The sequence below is a fragment of the Mustela nivalis genome, assembly GCF_964662115.1.
Source record: "Mustela nivalis genome assembly, chromosome: 8".
NCBI classification, from domain to species: domain Eukaryota; kingdom Metazoa; phylum Chordata; class Mammalia; order Carnivora; family Mustelidae; genus Mustela; species Mustela nivalis.
The window spans coordinates 29291939-29307162 of NC_139027.1; the positions used below are offsets into that span (position 1 = coordinate 29291939).

General features: G+C 41.1%; 1 protein-coding gene across 1 annotated transcript in view; it reads right to left on the reverse strand.

Annotated features, from left to right (window-relative positions):
* Positions 1–15224, reverse strand: part of TTC27 (tetratricopeptide repeat domain 27) — a 172042-nt gene that overhangs the window by 47208 nt on the left and 109610 nt on the right. The window contains exon 13 of the mRNA XM_082745658.1: positions 8999–9226. Within this exon, the coding sequence (XP_082601784.1) occupies positions 8999–9226 (228 nt within the window). The remainder of the gene's footprint in view (positions 1–8998; positions 9227–15224) is intronic.

Below are 15224 nucleotides of genomic sequence, written 5' to 3' on the forward strand. Positions count from 1 at the left end.
TTACATCGTGTAATATGCCTATTATATTTCAATAAAGCTGGAAAAAATTTTAATGCACTGAAATAACTAGTAAACTCAGAGAACCTGCTGCTAAGAGGCTATTCATAATACTGATCTTATTAATACTGAAACTTTTAAGTATTTTTCTTAGGAATTATCTTTTGGCCTCTGTTTAAAGGGCTTTGTTCAATTTTTTTTTTTTTTTAAAGTAGGACCCTGAGATCAAGACCTAAGATCTTGGGGCACCTGGGTGACTCAGTGGGTTAAAGCCTCTGCCTTCAGCTCAGGTCATGATCCTAGGGTCTTGGGATCGAGCCCCACATTGGGCTCTCTGCTCAGCGGGGAGCCTGCTTCCTCCTCTCTCTCTGCCTGCCTCTCTGCCTACTTGTGATCTCTGTCTGTCAAATAAATAAAATCTTAAAAAAAAGACCTAAGATCTTGAACTAATATCAACAGTCAGATACCTAACCCAACTGAGCCACCTAGGCACCCTGAACAAATATTTTTAATAAGACAAAATTCATCAAATAAGTTGTCTCTATTTGTGATTCTTTGTTAAGTTTCACCAGATCTAGAGACTGCTAAGTTATAGGCCTAATTCTAATATAGAATATAAATTTATTGAATTAAAATCAAAACCTCAATAAAAGTTTCCTGCAGGGGCACCTGGGTGGCTCAGTTGGCTGCGTCCAACTCTTCTGATTTTTGGCTCAGGTCAGGATCTCAGGATTGTGGGATTAAGTCCGGCATCCGACTCAGTGCTGGGCATGGAGTCTGCTTGAGATTCTCTCTCTCTCCCTCCCCTCTACCCCTCTCCACTCCTTCTTCTAAAAAAAACAAAAACGTTTCCTACAAATTATTATTGATATTTTAAATACAATGGTATTATGATTACTTTTTTTTAAAAAAAAAGATTATTTATTTATTTGAGAGAGAGTGCATGAGCAGAGGGAAACAGCAGTGTAAGAGGGAGAAGCAGGCTCCCCACTGATCAGGGAGCCTGGTGGGGTTTAGTCCCAGGACCCCGAGATCATGACCTCAGCTGAAGGCAGATGCTTAACCAATTGAGCCACCCAGGAACCTCATTATGGTTATTTTCTAAAGTTATTTCTTCAGAGATACATACTCAAACATTTAAAAAGTATATGCTTTGAGGGGCACCTGGGTGGCTCAGTCCTTAAGCGGCTGCCTTTGGCTCATGTCATGATCCCAGGGTCCTCGAATCGAGCCCCGCATGGGGCTCCCTGCTAAGCGGCAAGCCTGCTTCTCCCTCTCCCACTCTCCCTCCTTCTGTTGCCCCTCTCACTGTGTCTCTGCTAAATAAATAAATAAAATATTTTTTAAAAAATTAAATGCTTTGATATGCTGATTTGTTTCAAAATAATATGGGGTAGATTTAGGGAAATATTGATGAAATAAAATCAGCCATAAGTAAATAATTGTTGAAGCCGGTTTATGCATATGGGAAGGGGGCTCACTATAGTAGTCTCTCTGCTATTTTATACTTTATATAGTTGAAATTTGCTTAATGAAAGGTTACAAAGAAAAGATTCCTCCTAAGTGGATGTTATAAACTGAATTAAACCCCCAAAATTCAAAATGTTGATACTCAACCCCCAGTGTGACTATGCTTGGAAATAGGACCTTTAAGGAAATAATTACAATTAAATGACGTCATAGAAGTGGGGCACTAATCTGGTTATGACTTTTGGTGTCCTCATAAGAAGAGAACTATAAGCACACAGAGGAAAAAGCCTTGTTATCCAAAAGCCAGGAAGAGAGACCTCACTAGAAGTCAACCCTGAAGGCACCCTGATCTTGGACTGTTATCTTCCAGAACTGTGAGAAAATAAATTTGTCATTTCAAACCACCTAATCTGTAGTATTTTGTTATGGCAGCCCTAGCAGACTGATACAGAAAGATATGCAAAATTGTAACTTTACATTTCGAAATTAAACCCTGAGCTCCCACTATTCTTTTTTATGGAAAATTTCAATGTCTTCCTGTTTGAAAGTGTTGCCTTTAATATTTGCAATTTGTAAAAAATAAATAAATAAATTACAATTTGCTTAAAACTGTTTTTAAAAAAGCTGAAGTTTTTGGAACTTCATTAATTGACTACATAAAGATTTCCAATTGATTATGAAAACAATATAGCCAAAATGCAAAAAACTCTTTTTCTTAAAAGTTCATATCATTGTAGGACACCTGTAAAATAATTCTTCAAAAACTCAAACATTTTTAAAGTCCACTTGATGCGAAGAAACAGAAAAGTATATACTGCCACACTATAGAAATTTTAATTCAACATCAGATGTGTCACAAGAATCTTATAATTTCCAAACTGTGTACATGAAAATATTTGTAAATGACAACAGCCAGTTTTTATATCCATTAGTAGAAGCCTGTTTGGACCACATCATGTCTACCACTACAGCCAAATCCAAGTATATTCATGTTCCACAGGTTTTCTTAATTCAGAAAGAACATTCTTTTTACCATGTTGCTTTGCTTCACCAAAATTTATAACCTTATTATCGCCACTAAAAAAGTAGTACTTTAATCTGTTACATTAACTTGTGAACTGAATTTACAACAGCATTCAGAATAATGTCAGATGTTTCACCTTTAAGAGAATGAATTTCCAAGAATTTTACTTTGAATCCACTAACTGGATGGAAGAAATTAAAGCATTATGTGAACGGAATTAATGACTTTTCTTTTTGAAGCATCTGCTGTCACTGATACTAAGCTAATGAATTCAACTGGTACTGAACTAGTTCTACGAAACGAGCTAGCACATTAACACCTAAGATCTCAACTTTTCATAGACATACATTTGTGCTCATTTTCATCTGCTCTGGATAAAAAGTCAAGCCTCACAGAATGACATGAAAATGCATCTCCTATAGCCACATATTAACTCATCAACTTTGGACATGATTTCTTAAAAAAAAAAAAAAAGTACTAACTTTAGACGTAAATGTTAATGTTTCTTCAATAGACTTAGGTCTTATGGTTTTCACATTGTCAGTGATGCCACCATAGGCCCTGAGGTGGAGGGTACATGACAACTACATTTTGTGCAGGCTCATTAGCTCTCTTGGCAAATGAGAACTGAGTTCCTACTGTCCTCCAAAAACACACTTCTTTGGTTTGTTTGGTTTTTGAAGGCGAATGCTGCCAAAGGGTTTATTATAAACTATATAAAAAGTTACCAAGCCACATAATACAAAAATAATGGTATATTGAGGCCATATGATAAGTGATCAAACCATGGCAGCAAGAGAATTCAGACTGTTCCCCATGCACTTTATTTATGGCAGGCCTGCTCTGCTCTGCTCCCCATACGTCTAGCCTCTGATTCCCCACACTTCCCACTAATCCTGCCAACTGGTAGCCAGGCAACGTCATGCTTCATGGGGGCCGCGGCTTGGCACATATGTCTGATGTATACCAGGGGGCTTACGAAGACATTGGCTCCAGTATTTCTCCTACCACCACCCAAACCCGAAGAAGGTGTCGGTTCTCAGCACCTGTGAGCAAGCAAAGTAGGTTGTACCAGCAAGCACCCCGCACACAGTCCTTAAAAGGGTAATGTCAGCAAGCCATGTCAGGAAAGGGTAGGAAAGAAACAGACAGGCTGTTACTAGTCATTGTTCAGATCTTAGCAAGGCCTCAAATATAATTAATACTAGATGAGATTATGGCAGAAGATGGAAGTACAAAGTAGATGTCTGTGAAAATTCACTCCAGCGGCTTTTTGTGCAACAATTATTACTTCATTTAGAAATGAAAAATCTTGAGACAAACGCTAAACAAGATCGGTTACTAGGATAACAAGCATAAAGTGGCCATTTATGTTTAACGAACACTCAAACCCATGGCTTTCTTCATGCTCTCCTCCCTGGGAAGTCAGTTCCCCTTCTGAACATCAACCTACCTTCCACCATTTGGGGCACACTTGAGCTAACTCCTGCCCCATGGCCAGCTGGGCCTTCCCTGACCCCATCAGTCCTTGGTGACCCCCCGCCTCCTCTCCACTCTAGCTGTTCCGCCTACATGTGTCTCTGGATGTAATCACTACAGCAATATCATATGACCTTACAGAGGTGGGTGACCAGCTCAGTGAGGAGGAGAGTTCAGGAAAATAAATGGGGGGTAGAGGGTACATGTACTGGGGAGGGGCTGACAAGAGAAAAGGAATACAGTGTTGGTACTGAGAAAAAATAATAAGCTGTATTTTCCTTTTTCAGAGCTACACATACTGGTTTGATATCTGAGCAATTTCCTTGCTTTCACTTCTTACTTAAGAGTAGGGGATATTGGGGGGGGGGCGCCTAGGTGGCTCAGTGGGTTAAGCCTCTGTCTTTAGCTCAGGTCATGATCTTGAGGTCCTGGGATTGAGCCCCGCATTGGGCTCTCTGCTCAGCGGGGAGCTTGCTTCCCCCTCTCTCTCTGCCTGCCTCTTCCTACTTGTGATCTCTCTCTCTCTCTCTGTGTCAAATAAATAAATAAAATCTTTAAAAAAAGAAAAAAGAGTAGGGGACAATGGGAATAATAAGGAGACACAAAGATTTCTGTTTTAATCCTGGTCCTGCGACTGCAGATCATGCTTGGGGGGGTTGGTTATCACTTCTTCCCACTTTCTTTGGCTTCCAACAGCCCACACACTCAAATCTGAGGATGAATCTCAGTCGTTCCAGAAGTTGCTTGGGAAAATGAAACACGTAGGTATGAGTGAACAACGGTCGGCAATCTCAAAGCACAACTGGAAATGGTACACACGTCTTCTGGTTCTCTAACAAATGTACCGAAGATAGAGCATTTGGTTTTGCAGACCCTCCCTGATAGAAAACCAAACACTCCTATTTTTATACCAATGTGGTTTCAGAAAATCACCGCAATGCACAAAAGCCATTCAAGCATCACTGTCATTTCGCCTCAAGTTTGTCATTAAACCTGTTTGGAAATGGCTGAAAGAAGAGAATATATTTCTTTAAATTCCTTCTTCTCTTCAATGCCGTTCTATTTTCCTTCTGTCCCACGACTTAATGGAGACAACAGCATATAGGAGCGTTCCTTCTCCAGAGATAGTTCAAACTTGGATCCCAGGTTCTAAAGTCTATGGAGTCCAAGTTTGCATCCTGTAGTAGTTCTGTACAACTGGAGCCTCACACGCCTGCATACTTCGGCATGGCTCTCAGCCTGCCTCAATTGGATCCATATGGCAAACTACAAAATATCCTCGCATAACATCTGTTTGTGTTGTGACGCTGCTTTGAGCAACTGTCATTTCTTTGTCTTGCTAAGTAATTAATTCAAAATTATATAATGAGACCATCAAGCCCTGTCAAGTCCTCCCTCGCAGATTCCCTCATACCCATCCTGTTTTCCTCTTGCCCCTGCCACACTGATAACCGTCGTGCTAGGGTAGGGCTGGCCTCCCAAACCTGTCCACATCCAGTTATCTTACACGGCCTCAGTGTTGCCAGGACAATAAGCCTAAATTACCTCCATGCAAACCACATTCCTTCATTCAAAATAAAGCCAAACACATATCAGCCCTTCAGTGGCTCCCAATCTGCCAAATAAAAAGCCAAAGAACTTAGCCTCACATTTAAGACCTTTTATAATCTGGCTCCAATCCAGATTTCCCACTGGAACTCCATATTCCCTTTTACTCTCCAAAACTAGCCTATTCACTAACTCCTCTGTTCCCCCCAACACACACACACACACACACACACACACACCCCTTACCTTCCTATTTCCAGGGTTTTGCTCATACTGTCTACCTACCTGGATGCCCTCAACCACTGCCCTTCTCTTGACCTATTCAAGTACTGCCCTCCAAAGCCAAATGCAACATCCTATCTTCACTATCTACCATCCTATCTCTACTACCTCTTTGATCTCTATGTAACTAGGGCTTTACAAGTAACTCACTTGCTATTTCTTTGATGCCTTGTACTCTTGGCTAGTTTTGCTCATGTTTGCTTCACTAGACTGTACTAGAGGGTATAAATGAGCCTCTCTGGTGATCTGCTGCTACTGTTTCATCCTCTGACTCGCAACTATGTGCACAGCAGACAATTAGTTTCTACGTTTGATTGACGAACTGGTTAAAGATATTATGCATTTGCTCACTCAACAAATAATTACTGAATCCTATACGTGCTAGGCACTGTTACAGGCACCAGGAAAATATAAACGAGCCATACAAATTAAAAACTTCTGCCTTCATAGGATTTACATTCTCAGGAAGGAGAAATAGAGTTTTGTTTTTTTTCAAAGTAAGCTGTTAAAATGTTAGAAAGTGCTAAGTGCTCTAGAGAAAAATCAGGAAAAGAAGGAGTATAAGGCAGGGTGGAAAGTGGGCTGTGATTTTACATAGAATGACCGTGGAAGGCCCCTATGAACAAGTAACATTTGAGCAACAACTTGAATGAGACAATAGAGTGAGGTATGCAGATATCTGGAAGAAAGTTCTGGACAAGGGAGAGCAAGTGCTAAAACCCTGACGCAGGAACTCACCTAGAATATTCAGGGAAGAACAAAGAGGCTAATGTGAGGTAAAGGGTGGTGGGTGGTGCATAAGAGGAGTTCAGCTGGAAGAAGCCTGCCAGCCTTTCAGGGAGTTGGGCTGATATCACTGGGGAATGGAGCAGAGGAATGACAAATCTGACTTACATTTGAAAGGATCCACTTCGATGGTCATTGAGAATAGGCAGATGGGAATAGGACAAAGGCAGAAAGACCAGTCAGGGTAATTTAGGATGGGGATGACCTTGGGAACAAAAGTCTTGAGGAGGGGTAGAACAGCATCTCAGACACCAGATGTTAAGTTGGAGGGACACATGGGGAGACTGAGGGAGCAATTAGACAAAGGGATCTAGAGTTCAGGAGAGAAAATGGGGCTGAAACCCACGTTGGGGAGTTATCAGTGTACAGACGGTATCCAACTATGGGAGCAGATGAAATCCAGGGAGTGACTGTAGACAGAGATAAAGTCCAAGCACTAAACATAATAACCTATCAAGACTGAGAAGGAGGACCCTGTGAGGCAGGAGAAAAACAAGGAAACCGTGAATGCGTCTGTTGGGAAGAGACTGTGTGCTTGAGAGAGTAATCCATGTTTGTGAGGAACATGGCATTGACTTGACTTAGATTACAGAGGCTAAGGGAGGGAGTTTATTTTCTCACTCCTTAGGGCAGCCGTGGTTGGGCAAATTTTAGGCAGGGGTGCTAAGATAAACAAGGATAGGCTACAATTTTCCTAAAAGTAAAAATAAAATTTTGACAACACAATATTGAGTTCTGTTTTCTACCCTCCCCCCCAAAATGAAAAAAGCCTAGTGATAATCAAATAAGAACAGGGTTTGTCAATCTTGGCACTACCGACATTTGAGCATTTGAGGCCAGATAATTCCTTATGTTGGGGGGCTCTCCTGTGCATTATGGGATGTGTAGCAGCAGCCCTGGACTCCAACCACTAGATGGCAGTAGTAGACTCCTTCACCTCCCCGTCAGAAAATGCCAAATGCCCCTGCAGGGCCAAATCCGCCCCACCTGACAAGCGCCAAGTTAGACCAAGAGGTCCATGAAAGCCAAATCTCAGTATACTTGAAACATCCTAACTGCTGAACGCATCTGTTAATTTCTGCTGATCATCTAATTTTGCTGATAATCTCTTCCCCAGACTTCTTAACAACCGGCTGATTTGGGAGGTTCTCACTGTATTCATTACCCAGAGTGAAGAAAGCAAGCAAGTAGCTCAAAAATGTACTTCTAATTTTTTTCAATATAAAAGATATGCCCCCAAATCTACCCAGTTCAAAAATGATCATCTCTGCCCACACTTGTTCATAGCAGCACCTATTCATAAGAGCCAAGAGGCAGAAGCAACCCAGTGGTCCACCGAAAGCAGATAAACTAAAGGTGGTATATCCATGACAGTGGAAATTCTGACACACGCTACAACATCAGCATTATGCTGGAGAATTTGCACAACGATGGGAATGCACTTCATGCTGTGGGACGGTACACTGAGCCATGGTGAAGATGATAAATTTTATGTTATTCTTTCTACAACAATTTCCAAAAAAAAAAAAAAAAAAGCACACAGGCTCTGCGGTCAGACTGTCTTAAGTTCAAATACTGAAAAAATGCTCAACAAGGTATCCGAGTCATAGTAAGCTCCTCAGTAAATAGGAGGAACTGATTACGAAGTAGTATTTTCACCAGAATTCTACCAAGTCAGTGTGCATGTCTATCCGGACCCACGGTTGACAGTAATGTGTGCATTTGATTGGTGAAATTGGAAAACAGTTATAAAGAAAGCATGGTTTAAAAAAACGATCATTTCTGACAATAAAATCATTTTACCAACTGAATATCATTAAGCATGAAGTAAGGTTAATTTCTTCCCCCTCAAAATCCCCTCTCCTGTGGATCTGTCTTGTCACTTATTTTAAAGATCCAGATTCTTTTTGTACTATTTTTTTCAAACCTCAAAAAATTTTTTTAAACATTTAAAAATGTGTATATATATATAGACTTTATCTTAAAAGATCAATAATCCATTCTAGATGTTACCTTGTTTCTAGGAGTTTTGCTTCCATTATTGATTTCCACAGTCCCCTGCCCAGTCCTACAGGGACTGTAATTCAGACTCCCATCCATTTCATCCTAACATATCTGCTGGAAACAGAACCTAACTACCATAGCTGCATGTGTATTAAGGACAGTGAAAGGAAAGAAATAACAAAATAAAACAGATAAGTCAATAACAGAAACACAACAGAAAGCATCTAAAAGAAGACCAATGTTCTCGCTGATGAGCAAGAAACAGTGATCGGCAGAGGCTCCCTTCTCAGCCTGCAAAGCGAAGCTCACTAGGTAGGAGGGCAGGAAACAGGTACTCGTTCAGTTAGAAACCAAAGCAAAGAAAAACCTAAGTGCCCAGAGCAGATGGGGCTTTCCTAACGGTCTCACCTGCATGGGGTTGATCTTCACCGAACGCTCAAAGCACTCCACACATTCTCTGAACTCTTTGTTCCGCAGATGAAGGAGGCCTTTGGAGCGCTGGGCCCGAGCGCTGCGGTGGCGGGACAGCTCCCAGGCCCGGTCGTAGCAAGACTGGTCTCGAAGGACATCTCCGAGCAAGCAGTATAAACTCGGCGTTTCTTTCTTCTCCAGCTCTTGCCTAAGGATTTCTTCTGCCTAGAAATAGTGAAGAAATAACTGAACTGCTTAGAGTGACAAATGGCTATTTATTTTTTAAAGCACATATACATCTTTATCCCATAGGATCCAAATGTTTCTTTTCAAAGTTTGAGATGACCCACTTATTTCCTGCATCTGAGACAGAGGCAGAATAAGAGAAAACAACTATGGTACAGGTGAAAGAGAGGAACAAGAAGAGGCGAATGCTGCTTTACTGGCATCTGGAATTCTCCAGAATCCTCCAGGAAAGAAAGGCACCAAGGAGAGGTGAGAGTAGCCTCTTGAGTTCACCTCTACCCAACAGCAATGAAAAATAGGTTTTTCCTTTTTTATATTATTTATTTATTGTTTGTTTTGTTTTTCCTTTCTTAAAATGGCATGCTCAGGGAGGCTGGATTGCTGAAACATTTATAAAAGAAGAAGGTGGGCACAACTTCATAGTCCCTGCTTTTTCTCAAAGATAAAAATTGCCATCATGAGGCCTCCAGACAGTCCACTCACTTTAGGAATTAAAGACCATCCTCAGTATATGGCACAGGCTTGGGTATGACTCGCAGAGGTCCACCTCATCAGCTGAACTAATTCTGGACTTGTTACCCCTACTACTCCCCCCCGGCCCTTTACCCCTTGTTTCTGATCAGTTTCAACAGCATGCTAGCAGCTCTGCTTTCCATCCTCACACACAAACACCTTCCCATAAACAGCAGTGGAGTCACCAAAGATGCCAAGACAGCCAGGAAGCCATTCTATTGTAGTTAACATGATACTTTAGGATTCGTGATTTACATAGCTGGCAATCTTAAAGTCAATATAGTTGATTCGCTTTAGGCTGCACACCGCTAGAATTCTTAAGAGGTCCAATTTTTGCAAAGTCTTTTTAAAAGATGGTTGCATATTGCACTGTACGTTAACTAAAATTTAAATAAATTTTTTAAAAAGGTGGTTGTGCTTCTCAAAGGATCTTTGAGATGCTAGCTCCTCTGCACTTCTGCAGGGGTTACGGGTTATGTAGGCTTTTTAGGCCTAGTCTGAAAAGGGAACCAGATTTTATTTAACAGTTTCCAAGGAAAAAGAGTTCTAAATCCCAAATAGCCAAAATACACATGACATTTTCAAATAACATTCCTGTAGTTCCTCTATAACAGATGACACAATAGTTATTACTGTATTTAACCATAACTCTGTAAGGTCATCTAAGTGTCCAACACATGTATATCTACATATACGTCTACAGTATCCAACCGAATTACATGTACCAGACTGCAGCCACGGCAGGATTTTTGCTGAAATGATCTTACAGTGTAGTTGAAGGCATTTCTCCTGGTGATATGGCATTGAAACCTGATATCCACACCCTCCCAGAAATTCTGAAGGCTATCCCTGCAGAAAACAAATATTTGTGACTAGCTATCTGATCTAGTTGGATTTGAAGATATGAGGAGCCAGCGATCATTAGGGGGTGAAACACTGGTAGTCCATGATTCCAGCGACAAAAGAATTTCTTAAATTATCACCTGGGGAACTCAGAATAAAGCACCAACCTAATGTAAGGCTTCTGTGAATTATGTGATAGGACCCTGAGGCTACCAGATTGTGAGGTGAGCTGGCCGCTTCTAAGTTCACTGAACAGCTCTACAAAGGAAACAATGTTCAGTATTTTAAATCCTCAAGGTCAGAAAACCAAGGAATGTCTATGATTCCTAAAGGAACTTCTTTTCCCTTGTACCTGCCAACTTAGGACAGTCAAAACTCTGATGTAGACATTGCTCCTGCATGACTGCTGACTGACAATACAGGACAAAGTCAGTTTCACTAGATCTGTGTGCAAGTTAAGGCATTTGGTTGGGTTAATCAGTTGTTTTAGCCATTCATTTTTCTCCCTCTACTGCCTTAGCTATAAAAGGCATTTGGTTATTTTTCGGTGATTGCTCTGGTGCTAATCATGCACGTCTTCAATTTGTCAAAGTTCATTTAGAGTTAACATTGTATCACCTCACCTTTTTCATGTCACAATTGGCCCAGTCAAGCCCTTCCTAAATTTCTGTTCCACAGAAACAATGAAAGAGAAGTGATTCCTGTTGTTTTCAGCCACTAAGTTTTGAAGTGGTTTGGTTTGCAGCAATAGTAACTGCAATGATTGTTTAAAACAGGAGGGTTACTCTAGTACTACTCCCTTCATCTTGGTCAGAAGAGGCCAGCGACCATGAAAGACAAAGACCTAAGAATTTAACTAAGGACATTGGGGATGAGTCAGATAATAGAAATCTCCAAGCCCTACTGAGTTTCCAATACCAGTGAAGCAGTCCTCCCCTATCTGTTAAGACTCGTGCTACTTTGCTTAAAGACAACAGAATGACTTACTGCACCTCAGGGAGGTACCCTGCAAGAGAATGCCAATTCCCTTCATACCTCCCCGTTCCATCCCTTACCGCCTCCATACATGTAAGTAGACTTTTACACGAAGAGAACCACAAGATTTTATTATTTTCTATAGGGGAAAATCTTGGATCATGGGGAAAAGGAGATTCTAAGGGGGATAGACCATGGGGAAAAGGAGATTCTAAGGGGGATAGACCATAGATAAATTGTGGATCATGATTATAAGCAATTAAGGTACTCATCAGAAATTTCTGATTCACAGGACTAATTCAAGCAGCTGAAGATGGTTCTAAATTATTTGCTTGACTGCCAGACTAAAACCTGGACTCAAATGTGGCCAAAACTAAGCTGAGATGCCAGAAATTCCTTGGTGTGATGTGGAGGAAAGAATCCAACAAAGGCTGTTGTCAGTTTATTATTTACAACCTGTTCACCCATCCCAATGTCCTCCAAGAGGGCCCAGGGGATACTCCTTTCATCTGGGCTTTGAGAAATACATTGTATATGGAGTATAAGCATTTTTGAAAAGTGCTATATAGATGCCCTGTATAAGCTGGGGGGAAAAACTTGAAGATTCCTCAGTTGAAATGAGCTTCCTAAGCTCAGTGAGGATTGTCAGAATTCAAGGTAACAGACAGCTGATAGCACTTAACCCCTGGAAGCAAGATGAGTGTAGTTGCTTGCAACAGTCACAGCCAGAGTAATAATGAAAATAGTGCAACAAGAATGGACCTTAGGTGGTGCCTGACTGATCAAGAAGCCTTAGGACCAAATTATATGTACAGCCAACTAAGTCCAAACTTGATCTATATAACATTAATAAAAAAAAACAATCTAGGTTTGGACACCAGACATCTGACCCAAGTCACCATTCTAAACCACTGTTTCTCACCCAATTGGGAGAGAACTCCTTGAGGGATTTCAGAGTCAGAGCCTCTTTAAAAAATTAAAGAAGGAAGGGAGGAAGGAGGGTGGGAGGGGCCAATACTGACGAAGAAGGACCCCACTATAATGTAACTATCATATAAACTAATTCTTCTCTTGTCATCCCCAAAGACATAAACTTTAACATTTGCCAGGTAATTCTTTCCTGAGGGAGAAGAAACACCTGTCTTATCAGGATTGGTAAGTTCTTAGTTAATGCTATTCCTCTGGGACCCAGAACATCACCATGATGAGTCAGTGGGTTTATGGGAGTCAGTAGATCCCATGGTAGGCCTAGTAAATCATATGTACAGCTATGTCAACTTGCTTCAGCTGGAAACTATGATTCCCCAAATCCCTTCCCCTTTAGACTTTGCATTACAGTTGGTCAGTGGGGAATTTGCTGGGGATCTGAAAGGCAGAAGTAAAGCAACAGCCTTTACTCTTGGAAGGTGGTGGTGGTTAATTATGTTGTCACACAAGATGCAAAAGATGCCCTGTGGATTCCAGCTTGTCCTTTGCTCTATGTATCCAGCCTATGCTTCTGATTGTGGACCCTGCCAACCAAAAGCAGTCCCAGGACCACTATCAGACATTTTACTGGGGACCCACAGGACTGGCAGCTCCGTATAGACAACAGCTTTCCACAAATCTCTCCACAAGTTCCTCTTCCATGCTTCCCTTTCAACGGCTGGAAGGCCTCAGCTTCTCTGATTCCCTAGTGAGTTCTGACTTAGCCACTATGTCAGTGCTTCGTGTGGTCTGGGAAATGATTTCTTTCCCTGATAACTTCTCCTCCCTCTTCCAGAGCTTCAGTTCTCCAGCTCTCCCCGTGTCTGCATAAGATCTAATTCCTTTAATATGCCCCTTGATGACATCCCCGAACTACTCAAAGTGGCTCTGCTTCCATCAACAAAACCTGAATGGTACAATTTTTTTCTCATTTTTGCCTTTTACACTCCTTATGTGTCCTCCCATCTGATAATGATTTACATATTGATTTTTATCCAATATGCATTAAATGTATTATCTCAATCATAGAGTAAGTCTGAGAGGTAGACATTAATATGCCCATTTTTAATACAAAGAAATAGAAGTTTCTATTCCTTGGTCAGCTGGTCATTCCAAAACAAAGAGATACTAAGTTGAAAAAATGGGACCTTAATTTTAAGTTCCATACTTTTCCTATATTCCACGGGTGGGGATCAGCAAAAATGGTGGTCTAAGAACCTCTGAAAATTCCCTACTCCATAAAAGCAACAAGAAGACTGGCAAAGAGTATTAGAATTAACTTTTTTGGTAACCCTGGAATTGATCACTGATAGCCCTGGAAATCAACCAAAAACTTGAAATAATCCAGACAATGTTTATTCCACCTCTCCCCCTAAAAAATGCTGATATCTTGGTAAGATTACCAAGTTTGTGTGATTTTAACTAGCACCATTCCTATTCCATTTTCTCCAACTCTGCAGTGGCCTTGAACCAACAGCAGGCAATAGTGGTGATTGGTGACCTGGCAGCCACCAGAGGTTAAAGAGTGGGATTAGAGCTCTTCTGAAGTCTCATTTCCAAAGAACTGTCATTATCTGACCTGGCTGGTGGTTGCTTAGAAGAATCCACTTGCAAGGTTGTCTATGACTGAGTTTATCCAGTGATAAACCTCTGAGTTCATACAGTGAAAAGCCTTTGTCTAAAACAATTACAACGGGTTAATTTTGTAGCTGTCTCAAGTGGTAAATAAAATGTGGGACAAACAACAGGCTAACCAAAAAACTTAAAAATGAAAAAGGAAGTAAGGAGTACCTAAGGGCTTTGAAAGGCTCCAACGTATTCATGGGAATCCAGAAGGCATGTGTAGAGTACTGCACATGTTCAGGGTAAGACCTGAGAAAGCTGTAAGCTCTCACCTCAGGCTGACTCAGAGGCTTCGCACCAGAAGTCAGTGAAAGCTAAGACAGGGCTGTTGATTGCCTGCCTCAGTGTTAGAAGCATGCTCCCAACACACACACACACACACACACACACAGCCCATCAGCAAAGACTGGGAGACCTGTTGATTCTGGCATTCAAGGAATATTCTGTCCAATCATTAGCTGACCATTAAGCTAACCAACCTGAGACTTCAGTGGCTGCACAGGACAAAGAACATAGATTTTACAGAATTAATCAAGAAATATCACTAAACAAACAAACAAAAATCAAAAACAGCAATAACAAACTGATTTCCAGAGTTGTCACATTATATTATTTAAAATGTCCAATTTTCAACAACAATTTATAAAAATATGCAAAGAAGCAAGAAAGTATGGCCATAACATAAGAAAAAAAGCAATGAATAGAAACTCACTGAGGATTCCCAGATGATGGGCTTAACAGGCACTTAAAACATACTATCTTGGGGTGCCTGGGTGGGTCAGTGGTTGAGCCGCTGCCTTCGGCTCAGGTCATGATCTCAGGGTCCTGGGATCGAGTCCCACATCAGGCTCTCTGCTCAGCAGGGAGCCTGCTTCCTCCTCTGTCTCTCTCTCTGCCTGCCTCTCTGCCTACTTGTGATTTCTCTCTGTCAAATAAATATAATAAAATCTTAAAAAAAAAAACCATACTATCTTAAATGATCCCTCTGATCCTTCTTACGAGGACTAAAAAAATAACACAAACACACACACACAAAGTAGTGATACCTGCCTGGCTC